We start from the raw sequence: 14,435 nt of genomic DNA on the forward strand, positions 1-14,435 counted from the left end.
CATTAAGCACATGTCGTAATATGTAGCACAGAGCAATGGCAGCAACAGCAAACATCTGGAGTGACATGTATTAATATGTCAACTTACATTGCAGGTGGCAGGACTTCAAAACCAACCTGAAGAGGAAGATGACCAAGCGGTGGGAACACAGCCAGACATCTGGGGCCGGGCCCATGCCATCAGGGCTAGAGTTCACCCCCCTGGAGTTGATGGCCGAGAGCTGTGTATCAGTTGAGGAGGTCAGGGGGGTGAGCACGATGGATAGCGAGGCCCCAGCTGAAGTGTTTGCGTCTTTTATTGAAGGTAAATATTTGTCATGCCATAAACTTGTGCAAGTAATTCTCTTAGAATGTGTCCTAATTGTGTTTATCATTTTCCACAGACACCCCACTGCTTGGTGACGACTCTGGTCAGGAGGTGGAGGAGTCCGTGCCACCTGGCCCCAGTGGTAGGCCTGTGCAGCAGCAGCCATCGGCCCAAGCCGATTTGGCCAGGTTGGCCCAGATGCTTGGGGACATAAACCAGCAGGGAGAGTTGGCATCAGAACGGATGCATAGGACCGAGGAGATCATGGCGAGCTTGGTCAGCACCCAGCAGGCCATCGCTGGGAGCCTGCAGGCCATGGCTGCAAGTGCTCAGGTGCTGGCCGAGCAAGCCACCCGCCAAAATGATCTCCTCCTCCACCATAATGAGCTTATGGTGGAGCTGGTTAACAGCAACAGGGTCCTAATGTCATCCGTTTCTGGTGCATTACCACCAGCAACACTCCCTGCTGGCAGGAGGGGTAGACCAGCCAACCCCTCACCAGCATCTGCTCCACCTGCCCCAGCATCTGGCCGTGCCTGAAGAGCTGCTGCACAGGCCAAGGAGCCTACCAAGGCCAAACGTGGTCGAAAATGAACTTGTGGCTGCATTAATCTCCACCGTTATCTCATCCCAAATCTTCCATTGTACTGTGTGTGTCAGCTTCTTGTGTCCAATCACGTGCTGAGGGTAACCAGATGAGCCCTTGCTTCAAATGTCCTTTTTGGTTCCCCTGTTGCCCTCTTTTGCCTGCCATTACTGTCAGCTGCACTTGATGTGATGTTGCTAAGTCCCCGGTTGTGTTCCAAATGATTCTGCTGATGGTGCATATGAGCCAGCTGCAGGTTGGCCTGCTGCAGAAGGGCCAGGTGTAGGTTGCCCTGCTGTAGAATGGTCAGGTGCAGGTTGGCCTGCTGTAGAAGGGCCAGCAGCCTCCTCATTTCCCACTGGCTGCATGTGCAGTGGCACATAGGAGGTGCTGGAGTCCATCTGTGTGCAATTATATTTGTTTTGTATTATAATTTATTTTGTTACATTCCTGCCATGGTTTGTTTTTTTTGGTATTTTTCTATTTTTGTCATTGCATCACAGTGGCATTGACTGTGAAATGTATATAAATAAATTTCTTTACTTTACAACAATTGTGTGGTTTAATTAGTACATGTCGCATACACATGTGTATTGCTAGTATTAATATTGGGATGCAGTCAAAATCCCGACGGTCAAAATCCCGACGGTCAAAATACCGACAGCAATTGACAGAAAGTCAAAATCCCGACATGGTCAAAATCCCGACATTTAAAATCCCGACATGGTCAAAATACCGACAAGGTCAAAATACCGACATTTAAAATCCCGACAAGTTCAAAATACCGACACATAGAATGTAGACAGGTGAAAAAGTCAACATGACTTTCGGGCGACAGGTCGCGAGGTCGACATGGGTTTTTCACTGTTTCTTGACCCGACATGTGCCGACAGGCGGTATTTCATGCCCTACCATCCACTAGGGCGTGGTGGGAGAATAAAATAGTGTGCCGAGCGTAGCGAGGCACCGTGCCCGAAGCATTGCGAGCGCAGCGAGCTATGCGAGGGGCTGCGGTTGACTTCCAACTGTGTCCATGTCGACTGTGTCGACATTCAGGTAAAAAAACTGTGAAAAGCCCATATCGACCTCGCGAGCTGTCGCCCGAAAGTCATGTTGACTTTTTCACCTGTCTACATTCTATGTGTCGGTATTTTGAACTTGTCGGGATTTTAAATGTCGGTATTTTGACCTTGTCGGTATTTTGACCATGTCGGGATTTTAAATGTCGGGATTTTGACCATGTCGGGATTTTGACTTTCTGTCAATTGCTGTCGGTATTATGACCGTCGGGATTTTGACCGTCGGGATTTCATACCGAATCCTGTACTATTCAGTCATGTCCATTGTTAGCAGGTTTAAAGTGTGTCAGAAGTACAGCATATGTGGGTGATTAGTAAGGTTTCCTTGAAGCAGCAATGGTTTCAATTAAAGCACTGACAAGCGTCCTATTAGTGAGTAATGAGTAAAGGAGTCGATTTTATTGGGTTCAGGTGTTAATGCTTGTAGTCATTAGGCGGTCCGTTCGCCTCCCGCAGGAACGAGTGGTGTCCGCAAAGCAATAGTGGCCTTTTGGACACCGCACATTTCTTCCCTTTTTGTTCGCGTGCATTCGGAGTGCTATCCGAATGCACGCCCCCCAACATAAGTGTACTCCCCCGTGTCCGCCCATGTTTCCGCCCCGTTTTGCCCACTTTGAAACTACGCCCATGTGTCATTCCGCATGACGCCCATAATACGCCCATATTTCCCGAATGATTGCGGTGACCAGTTTTGTACGGGATTTGGCCGAACAGGTACGGAGTCAAGGCGTGGCACATGCGCGTGGCGTTCTCCACGCATGCGCAGACGCCGTAAATACGCGATCCGAAAGTATGCGGGAAAGTCCGCGTCAATCAGAATAAGGGCCAATGTCATTTGCCTCCTCTGTAAGTTCTCATCCAATCACAAAAGAAACCTTCTCCTCCTTCCCAACAAAACAAGATGTGTTACGTAATAGTGAATAACAAGTTTACGCTGGAAGTTACAGATGAGTTATAGGGGGACCGGCAGCGGCTGAATAATTGGTCTTGGCTGCAGAGGGTTCTCTTTGAAGTTAATCATTCGGCCTGATAATCTTCTCGTTGGGTAGTGCCTAATCCTTTGCTGATTGAAACCCCTGATAGGTAGAGTGGCGTCAGTGGCACTCCCTCTCAAGTTCCGGGGGACGCCGGCGTTTTCTGCGCACCCCCAAACTCCTGCTGGGTATCAATCACTCTACGAGCGGCGGGCCGCCACTCTCTGCCTTCGGGCAAACAGCTCGCGCATGCGCAATGCGTAACGTACAAATATGCAGCCCAGGTGTGCTGGTCTGAATTGGGCCCTTGGTGTGGCCAGTGGCAAGAAAGTCCAGGAACAGAGCATTTTGTACCCAATACAGCAGCTACTTACCCTGCCGTCAGCATGAAATCTACCTCCCATGATTGGGGATCTCCCACAGTTACCTAGGTGATTCAGTTACATTGTCAACAAACACAAACACAATGCCATAATGTCGGATGTTATACGGTCGACATGGTTAAAACAGGGTTGCCTACTTTTAAAGTCTCCTCTCTGGGAGAAGCCGAAAGAGGAGACCGTCAGCAGCACTTCGTGGGGGTGGGGCCTAATGTAGACATCATCAAGCCCCGCCCCCAGTAGTGCAAATCCTGCAATTTGCGGGTTTTAGAGAAGGCGGGGCTAAATGATGAATTTAGCATCGTTAGCCTGGCCCTTCGCCTGAAAGGGGGGTATCCGGGAGGGTTTCCCACCTGTCCGGGGTCCAGGAAGGGGGCCCGATTTTCGGAAGGCAACCCTGGGTTAAAAAAAATCGATATCCAGCATGTCACATGCAAAGTGATGATAAATTGAAAATGTCAACAGCAGACATTTTAGGGTTGGGGTTATTCTTTAAAAGGAGAGTCGACAGCGTGTACCAATCAGTATTTTGGCTTTTGAGATTGTGAACGCGGCAATATTTTATTAGTGTCGACATAAAGCACTTGTTGACATTATGGCATCTAAATAATGACCAGCAAGTAGTGCTGGGCTCCAAAACTGTATCTGGGATCTATGTACTAAGACTTGGAGAGAGATAAAGTGAACGGAGATAAAGTAGCAGCCAATCAGCTCCTAACTGCCATGTTACCAGCTGGGTTTGAAAATGACAGTTAGGAGCTGGTTGGATGGTACTTTATCTCCGCCCACTTAATCTCTCTCCAAGGCTTACCACATGTGTCACTTTATCTCTCCATTGGGTCTCCGAAGCATGGTACATGGGGCTGATTCAGGACTGCAACAGCCAGGGGTGAGCAGCTGATGTCGACCACCGAACGATTTCTCCCGCAGCGGAGACATGGGAGGGGATGGGTTATCGGGAAAACGACTGGAGCATTTGGGTGGGTGGCGGCGTCTCAGGCGCTCGGTGAGCTGCAATGTTCGCAGCTTAACGAGCCAGCCTGAATGAGGCCCATAGACCCTAGTCTTTGTACTGAAACGTGACCCCTGTGGAAGATCACGAGTCACGTTTCAGAAGCGTTTGTTCATTCGGAATATTGTGCAATAAATAAGCTTCTCTCGCTTTTCTACTGCAGGTAATTCCCCGGCGGTGACATCTGAGACATGCGATCGTCAGCTTCTCGGCTCTCGAGTTTTTCTTCTAGAGACTCATTATGGACTCGGTAGGTGACCTCTTATTTCATACAAGGATTATTTACAGCCTATGAATGCACAGAAATCCAGGCAGGAAAATGACTCATTAATCCATTTCAGTACTCAGAGAATAATACAGTTCACGGCAATATAGTAGCGCGTTCTCCCCGCAGCGTCCAGTCATAAATACCAGTGATGTCACTGGGACGCCGTACACAAAGTGACATATAATGAGCGGTTACTGTGAGCAGTCCTGTAATGAGAGTGAAATATATATATTTATTGTGGGAATAAATATACCAATAATCCCAAAAAACTGGCCCCCCGGAAGGGTGAGCAAGCCTTCTGCATTTAGCGGGGCCCCCACACCCCCACCCTCTGCCGGTCAAATAGCATCGTTTAGTACCACCACCTGCTATTCGCATGGTTGCCGAATTTTGTAGGCTCCTCTCCGGGAGAAGCTTGGAGAGTAGACTTTCAGCAGCACTTCAGGGGGCGGGGCTTGAGTGCGGCGTCATGAAGCCCCTCCCCCAGGATGGAAAATAACCCGATTTGCCAATATCCGTGGAGATCGGCAAAAATGACACCATTATGACACTTTAGCCCCACCCCCTCCTAAGAGATTGTCAGATTGGGTTATTTAAACGCTGTGGTCAGGGGAGGAGGACGCCGCGATTAGGGGGTGGAGCGGCGGTCCCCCAGAATCCGGGACAGTTGCCCACCTTTCTGGGGGGCCGGGAGGGGACCCGATTTTTTGGACCCTTCCGGCAATTTCAGGAGGGTGGGCAACCCTGGAATAACAGCCTTTTCCAGCATGGGGGCGGGGCTTAATGACAGCAAGCCCTGCCCCCTGGAAAAGCTGCAGAGAGTAGAGTAGTATGGAAATGGGGCTGTAATTGTCCTGTGTGTATGACCCATGAGGCATTGCTCCTGCTTCCCATCCCTTGCCGAGGCCTTGCAGCAATCTCTAGGTTTTATTCAATTTGAAACCACTAAACAGAGTTTTCTGAAACAACAGATTGATGCAACGATCAATACTCCTACTTATAGGCAGAATTGTCAGCACACATGAGCTACAATATTTAGACGCTCACATTACTGCACATCCTGCGCATTATAAAACTACTTAGCCAAAGAGGTCCCAGGAGAAGCGGCAGGATCGCCCGTGTTAAGTTCACAACAGAGAAGCTCGTTTAGCTCAGAACACTGCAGTGATTCAACAGATGACTCCGAGGCAGGCAGAGACCCAAGGGGGATTGCAATCAGCCAGGAAGAGGAGGCCCTTTCATAATTAATCATTCCTTTTATCTAGACACTAATTATTTATTATTACCTTTTTTTTTTTTTTTTAAACAGAGTTGCTGTTCTTGTACAAATAATATTATATCCCCTGAAGACAGATTTAAACCGTAGGATATATTTAAACACGAACGTATAAAGCACTCTAAAAATAAGCTATCCCCAGGGGAGATCTAGGGGCTGAGCCCTGTGGTTGCTTGGCCGGGTCAACCTTGGGCATCGCTGGCACTGATGGGGTTAGTTAGCGGGTATTCTGCCAATCACATTATGTCATTCCCCAATGCTGACAGTGTGTACACATTATCCAAGATGTGCGCACACAGACCGACTGAGATGTATGAAGCCAAGTTTTACTGTTGGGACTAATGGTTACATCTATAGACACACAAAGTGTGGATCAAACAAATTCTGCACTGGCTCCCGTTCCCCTACATAATCCTCCTCATACTCCTCACACACATCACTAATTCTGCTGCTCCATATACCTCCAAGTCCAACCTCATCTCCAGTCATACACCCTCCCGCCCTCTACAGTCGTCTCTCCTCCACCCTGATCACTGCTTCCCATGCTAGAGTACAGGACTTTGCCCGTGCTGCACCCCTTCAGTGGAACGCACTCCCTCGCTCCATTAGACTCTCCCCGACCTTGCAAAGCTTCAAACGGGCACTGAAAACTCACCTATTCATCAAAGCGTACCCTTCCACTGCATAAACTAGTCCTGAGGCTGGTTCTCCGACCCCCTGCCTCATGCCTTGACAATCTCTGCCTGCTTAAATCCTGCTATCAAGCCAACTCCAACTGCTTGCACCTCATGTAATCTGTCTGTCTCCCCTTCCTACTAGATTGTAAACTCCTCAGAGCAGGGCCCTCTTCCCTCCTGTTGTCAAAGCCCTCTTCTCTTCACATGTCACTTACAGCTCTCCTATACTCAAACACTCAGTGACCATCCTCGTCCGCATACTCATCTCCATCATTGGCCTCAAGCCCCTAGTAGCACATTGATCACGTCCTCCCTACTTACATGTAAGCTGTAATGTGTATTAAACTGTGGCGCTCGTTTTACCTGTACTCTATTTGTGTTATTTGTCTACTGTAATGTAAATTTTTGTCTCCCAGTGCTGTTCCTTTGTATGGCGCTGTGAAAACTCCTTATAAATAAAATAATAATAACAATCCCAGTTCTTGTACAGTAAGAAGCTCGCTTGTAAAAAAAACCCATAAGGGCTGATATTAGTATTAGTGTAAAGTCTTTAGCAACCGAAGTGAACATGGACATAGCAGTGACGGGCTCAGAATCAGGCCCTGATGTGCTGCTTTCAGTGAGGTGGTGATGTGCTGCTGTCAATGAGGCAGTGATGTGCTGCTGTCAGTGAGGTGGTGATGTGCTACTGTCAGTGAGGCAGGGATGTGCTGCTGTCAGTGAGGTGGTGATGTGCTGCAGTCAGTGAGGAGGTGGTGATGTGCTGCTGTCAGTGAGGTGGGGATGTTCTACTGTCAGTGAGGTGGTGATTTGCTGCTGTCAGTGATGTGGTGATGTGCTGCTGTCAGTGAGGCAGGGATGTGCTGCTGTCAGTGAGCTAGGGATGTGCTGCTGTCAGTGATGTGGTGATGTGCTGCTGTCCGTGAGGCAGGGATGTGCTGCTGTCAGTAAGCTAGGGATGTGCTGCTGTCAGTGAGGTGGTGATGTGCTGCTTTTAGTGAGGCAGTGATGTGCTGTTGTCAGTGAGGCAGTGATGTGCTGCTGTCAGTGAGGTGGTGATGTGCTGCTGTCAGGGAGGTGGAGATGTGCTGCTGTCAGTGAGGCAGGTATGTACTGCAGTCAGTGAGGTGGTGATGTGCTGCTGTCAGTGAGGCAGGGAGGTGCTGCTGTCAGTGAGGCTGGAATTTGTCGCTGTCAGTAAGGCTGGATGTGCTGCTGTCAGTAAGGTGGGGATGTGGTACTGTCAGTGAGGCAGGGATGTGCTGCTGTCAGTGAGGTGGTGAGTACTGCTGTCAGTGAGGTGGGGAAGTGCTGCTGTCAGTGAGGTAGTGATGTGGTGCTGTCAGTGAGGTGGGGATGTGCTGCTGTCAGTGAGGCAGTGATGTGGTGCTGTCAGTGAGGTGGTGAGTGCTGCTGTCAGTGAGGTGGGGATGTGCTGCTGTCAGTGAGGCAGTGATGTGGTGCTGTCACTGAGAGGGGAATGTGCTGCTGCCAGTGAGGCAGGATGTGCTGCGGTCACTGATACACAAATGTGCTGCTGTCAGTGAGTAAGGAATGTGCTGCTGTCAGTGAGGCAGTGAAGTGCTGTTGTCAGTAAAGCAGTGAAGTGCTGTTGTCAGTAAAGCAGTGAAGTGCTGTTGTCAGTAAAGCAGTGAAGTGCTGTTGTCAGTAAAGCAGTGAAGTGCTGTTGTCAGTAAAGCAGTGAAGTGCTGTTGTCAGTAAAGCAGTGAAGTGCTGTTGTCAGTGAGCAGGTGATTTGCTGAGGCAGTGATGGGAGGTGTTTAGCCTGCAGCGAAGGCGTGTGCAATCACTACGTGCTGTAAACATTATGGTGTTTTAATACTAAGCACATCCGGCAGAGCGCGTGAGACATTTCGTTGTGCCTGTTTTTTCATTACAATGTAGAAAGGTCCAGACCACTGGCTGTGGTTTGCCCTCCAGGCCGAATTTTGGCTTTCCATGCTACAGTTGCATATGTCAAATCTGACAATATAGTCATTGAGGCAATTAGTGCGCGCATTACTCAGCAAGGGCACTATTGGATTTTCCACACAGTGCACTTCTCTTTCCTGCTAATATACCAGACCCATCCTGTCCATGCTGGGTTCTGCTCCACATCCTGTAGTTACCAACTTGTCCCACCAGGAGGCAGTAGAGAGAGCTGTGACCTGTTAATCACCTAGCAGTGAAGCTCACACTTCCTAGTGGGTCCCTGGTGAATAAACGTGATCCACTACACTTGCCAGCGATATCTTTCTCAGACACTAAAGAATCCACTAACCCCCGATTCTACCGCACGACAACAGTGAGAGTCCAGGTGCCTCCCCTGAACTGCCAGAAATAATCATAATAAAAACTTAAATAATAATAATAAAAGTAATAAAAATTGAAAAAAAATTAAAATAATGGATGCTTCTATTGTATCCCTGATTTTATTATTCTATAGCCGTGTGCTGGAATTCCTATGAAAGTAAGTGAACCAGACGATGGCGGTGCCAAGTGTTATCTCATGGGGGAATCGGAGTTGCTCTCTTCTCTTGGCCATATTCTGATGTTTATTCAGGAAACAGCTGGCGCATGGAAAGTTTAGGTTTCAATGACTACATGAGCACACACGGATAAGAGAAAAAACACAGGAAATGATGAGTCAGGGAATTTAGCATGTGACATTACACGCCGCTTGTTTACTCCGCTGGGTTGCTTAGAAAAAAAAGCACTTTCATCCATACATTGGATAAGTTGTAAATGACAGAAGGGGATCTCTAATGCGGTTGTTCCCCCACGTGAACTGAAATGATCCTATGTTTTTTCAGAGATAAGTGCAGACATATGTAAGCCTGGATTCAATTATACTTGCTATCACAGCCATTGGAGTTTATCTTAGCTTTTTGCAGGAATGCATCGGTATAGACACCAGCTCTGCTGATGCGGTTCTCCTTTATTAAATTTATTTACTACTGTATCCTGGAAGGTCCCCATTTTTTGTGTCATCCCCTGTACTCCCAGTAGAGTGGGGTTATCTCTCCCATACCGGCTAATGTCTCGTGGAGTAGGCAGGGTGTGGATAATTATGCAGTGAATAGCAGATCTATAGGGCAGGGGTGGAGCCTAATGATGTGAAGAGCCAAACCCCGCCCCCGCACATCCGCCCATAATTGAATTCCCCACATCTGATGCACAGTCATCTATTCCACTTAAAGTACATCATACAGCACTCTACTACCCCATCCTGGGAAAGTATACCGGGTTGGGTTACCAGCACAGCCACTATGGTTCATTAAACACACTGGGAGGTGGAGGGAAGGTACAATAGTGACGATGATCCCTGTAAGCAGGACTGTGTAGCTGATTCATTGCAGTATACCTGGTTGGCTAATTGTAATTATCATTTGGACTACTGGAGGAAATTGCTATCAAATGGGAAAGCAAGTATTTATTTTACATATTATTTAGTGTTTTTACTTAATTATACACATATATAGCGCATATATAGCGCAGGGGTCTCACACATATACACACTATTGCACACATACAAACATAAGTACACACACACATGCACAAGATCTGCGTCTCTCTTCTGCACGGATCACTAGCTCCCATTCCCTATTATAGTACTTTCATCGGGCTGCTCCCACCCTATGGAATGCCCTTCCACACACAATAAGACTCTCCACTAGCCTCCAAACTTTCAAGCGTTCCCTGAAAACTCACCTCTTTAGGCAAGGGCCCTCCTACCTTCAAGTCTGTCTGTTGTTACCTAGTTTGTTTTATCACTGTCTACTATTGTAAAGTGCAATGGAATCTGCTGCGCTATATAAGAAACTGTAACAGAATCTGCTGCGCTATATAAGACACTGTACGGAATCTGCTGCGCTATATAAGAAGCTGTAACAGAATCTGCTGCGCTATATAAGACACTGTACGGAATCTGCTGCGCTATATAAGAAGCTGTAACGGAATCTGCTGCGCTATATAAGACACTAACGGAATCTGCTGCGCTATATAAGACTCTGTAACGGAATCTGCTGCACTATATAAGACACTGTAACGGAATCTGCTGCGCTATATAAGAGACTGTAACGGAATCTGCTGCGCTATATAAGACACTGTACCGGAATCTGCTGCGCTATATAAGACACTGTAACGGAATCTGCTGTGCTATATAAGAAACTGTAACGGAGGGTGTGACAGCTGGTCCTGGTGATTTTTCCTAAAAAAATATACATTTTAGGAAAAATCAGACTTGATATGGAATTAGACAAAAAACACACAGTGATTTCTATAAAAATCACTGAATCCCACTGAATCTTTTCACCAGTACAAAATACTATTCAGCAATATACATTTAATATTCCCAAGTGCAAGTACGTACAGTATGAGAAACCTGCTTTGGTATTACAGTGTAATTGGGATTTGCATAGCGTTGGAAGCCACAGCAGAGTTTGAGCCGAGCTGTCAATTGAATTTTTTGCATTCTATTGTGTTGGGTAAGACAGATAAGAGTTGTGTAAAAGTAATTTTTGCAAGCTCGCGTTCCTGCTGTGAATTTAATTAATTCCCGGCATAAACAAATTTATTTCCCTTCTCAACTTAAAAGAAAAAGAGACGGCGTTTTTGCCTAACACACTGCATTATTGCCATGAAGAATTCAGTAAAATTCCATTTTGTCATTAGAACGCATAAAATATTGCAAAGAAAAACAAACATGATGATATCTTAATAAGTATCTGCACAGTCCGTTAGATGAGGGACTACCGTCCTGAGCTCAGCAGTTTACACCGGCAGATGCTCTGAGATCACTGTAAAAAAAAGTTGTGACATACAATGGGCCAGATTCTCTAAGCTTCAAAAGTGATAAAATGGAGAGTGATAAACAGCCAGCCAATCAGCTCCTACCTGCCATGTCACAGACTGTGTTTGAAAAATACAGAAGCTGATTGGCTGGCTGTTTATCTCTCTCCATTTTATCACTTTTGAAGCTTAGAGAATCTGGCCCATAGTCTTAAGGTCCATACACATTGGATGTTTTGCCAAGCGTGTGTGGACAGCGATGATGGTGACAACCGCTGGGCTGAAAAACATCTAGTGCATACATATTGTGTGATTTTTGCCCATCCAAGGGATATTCCCGGGGGTGAACGGCTTTCCATAGCAGGATACTATGGTAAGTCATCCACTCGGCTGGTAACACCATCAGATGAACAGCGGCTGCCAATGATGACGCTAGAGTGCACAGCGCCGGGCCATACACACTGGGGGATATTCTGGTTGATTCGCTCGGATGTGAATCGCATCCTTGCGAGTCAACCAGATACCGCCTTTGCGATTGGTGGTAGGCTGGACCACCAATCGCGTATGTTCGCAATGGCTGTGAATGAATGTTTTAGAGAAACAAACATTCGCAGCCTTCGACCATCGAATAATGTGGAACGTTCACGCATATATAAGGTTCCTCAGAGCAACCTTACATCTACGTGCACATTCTGAGGGATATGGGCGGGCAGCTGGGCGTTCCTATATGCTCCGCTATGCAACGCCGTCCTCCCCCCCTCCGTAGGCGCCAGGCAGGGGGAAAGTCGCTCAGTGTGTATGCACTGAGCGGCTTTCCCCGCAGCGATGATTGGCATCATCGCTGTCCATACACGCTGGGCATAGTCGCCCAGTGTGTATGGACCTTTAGAGTTACTATTCTGTGGCATTGCCGAAAGACTTTTAGACTTTTTTTGCTGCTTTTATCCATCAGTCAAAGCTTCCGAGTATCAGTGGCTCTGACAAACCGCAGTATAATAACTCATCGCGTACAGTCAGCCGTTCCCATACTAAACACACGGAAGGAACAACCGTCACGTAAAATCCTGTGCACATGGTGTTGCCATGGTAAGTAAAGGTGAGAGCAACACTGCCCACCAGAAGACATACTAGGGGATTGAGGTCAGTCGGTCCTCATGGCGGAATGCGTTGCCAAGGTTACCAGATTTTCAAAGGGCCACAATTTACTCTTTGGACCTTATTCTGGTTGAATCGCAAGGCTGTGAATTTCGCAGCCTTGCGAGTCCACCAAACTCCGCCCGCATGGTCGTACCCCCCCCCCCTCGCACGGCAAATTCCCCTGCACGCGTGCAAATGGATGTTTAGCATAAACATCCATTCGCAGCTTGCATGCGGGGAGGAAATCATTCGATGGTCGCCGACATCTCTATGGTGTCTTAGGACTGCGGGCGCCCTGTGCGGGAAGCCACATTATCACTTCACCAGGCTTAATAAATCTGCCCCTTAGTCCCGATCGCACGGCTGTGAATGAGCAGGTCTTGCGATTATCGTTGTGCATGCGTCTGGCCCATAAGTGCTGCAAGTTGTGCCGAAATGTGCCTAAAAAACGCGATGGCGCACCACCTGCAACCATAAGGTGACCGTTATGGAACAATGTAGTTTTAATGTGCGGGCAACCTTGCTCCATTGATTGGTACACACGCGCTGAGAAGGTGTGGGCGCCAGGGGGGTCTGCGGGGCTATAGTTACCCGCTGCCGTCTGCCCCTGCCGCCGGCCGGAACCTCCTGCCGCTGGCGCTTCTGTCGGGTCCCGGCTCCTGCAGCTAATAAAAAGTGACAATCAGAAAATGGCTGCCCCCATACAGCAGACCGTTTTAAAGGTTGCTAGAGGAGACCGCCGCCTATTCTAGCATCCTCAAAAACTGTCTGCATTACAGGGGCAGCCATTTTCTGAGTGTCACTTTTTATATGATGCTGCAGGAGCTGGAGACTGAGAGCCGGGACCTGACAGGAGGTGCTGCTGCATTGGAAGGGGGAAGGGGGGGGGGGGGGGGGTTGGTAACCCTAAAGAGGGGGGGGGGGGGGGCACTGCCTGAATTGCGGCAGGGGGGCGCAAATGGAATAGTTACACCACTGGCAGTCTCTATGGTGTCTTAGGACTGCAGGCGCCCTGTGTGGGAAGCGGGTGGGCAGCTGACGTCAGCTAGAATTTATTACAGTATAAAATAACTTTTTCACTTTTTAGACGGTTTGATACATCGCTTCCTCGAATGCATCAAACAGCTGAGCGATTGCCAGCTTATGTTATCGAGGTCCTGCCAGTCTCTTTGATGTCCCAGCTCCTCCCCACTGATCTCAGCTACAACTACTGAGTTTACTGTAACAAGGATTAATACTGTATAATAACAGAGCCAGCCCAGCAAGAGGTGTTAGCGTGTTATTCATTAGCGTATAATCCAGCAATTAGCAGAGTTACTCATGCAAGCAATAAATGTTTTACACAATACAAATCACTCAAGTTTTTTTTGTACAGCTTTATTTATACACACACACACACACATTGGGGGATGGGCTAAAATTACGTGATTCGTGTCATTTTAGCCCCATCCCCTCGCAAAATCCGGAATATGGTGCTGGGGGAGGGGGGTTGCGGGGGCAATGTGGGAGACTTGCCCACCTTCCCAGGGGGCTGGGAGGGGGACAGTCGCCATGTTTCGGACATGGTGCCTCGCTACGCTCTCCCACCACTCCCTAATAATAATTAACAGAACACACAAATACATCAAGGTTGCCTACCCTCCCAGAATGTCAGGGAGGCTCTTGAAAATCGGGTCACCCCCCTGGAAGGGTGGGCAAGCCTTCTAGATTTCCCCACCTCTACCGGTGAAATACTGGTATTCACAGGCTCAGCTCTTCATGGAGGGGACGTACCAAAATGGAGCAAATGGCATGTAATTTTAGCCCCTCCCCCTTACAGCAGAACCATGAATAGCGGCATTTACTGTGCACGGGGCGGGGCTTGATGACCATACCTCCCAACTTTGGGCGCTGTGGAATCGAGATCTTCCTTAATGGAGTTGCAAGAACATCCGAAATGGGGTGTGGTC

At 48.0% G+C, this 14,435-nt stretch overlaps 1 protein-coding gene across 5 annotated transcripts in view; it reads left to right on the forward strand.

Annotated features, from left to right (window-relative positions):
- The window catches only part of ASAP1 (ArfGAP with SH3 domain, ankyrin repeat and PH domain 1), a 258,811-nt gene that overhangs the window by 64,618 nt on the left and 179,758 nt on the right, over positions 1-14,435 (forward strand). For all 5 annotated transcript variants that reach the window (XM_083144874.1, XM_083144872.1, XM_083144876.1 and 2 more), the window contains exon 2: positions 4,501-4,587. In XM_083144874.1, coding sequence (XP_083001000.1) covers positions 4,529-4,587 — 59 coding nt within the window. In that variant the 5' untranslated portion in view covers positions 4,501-4,528. The remainder of the gene's footprint in view (positions 1-4,500; positions 4,588-14,435) is intronic.

Source organism: Crinia signifera, chromosome 5 (genome assembly GCF_055691185.1).
Source record: "Crinia signifera chromosome 5, ASM5569118v1, whole genome shotgun sequence".
NCBI classification, from domain to species: Eukaryota; Metazoa; Chordata; class Amphibia; order Anura; family Myobatrachidae; genus Crinia; species Crinia signifera.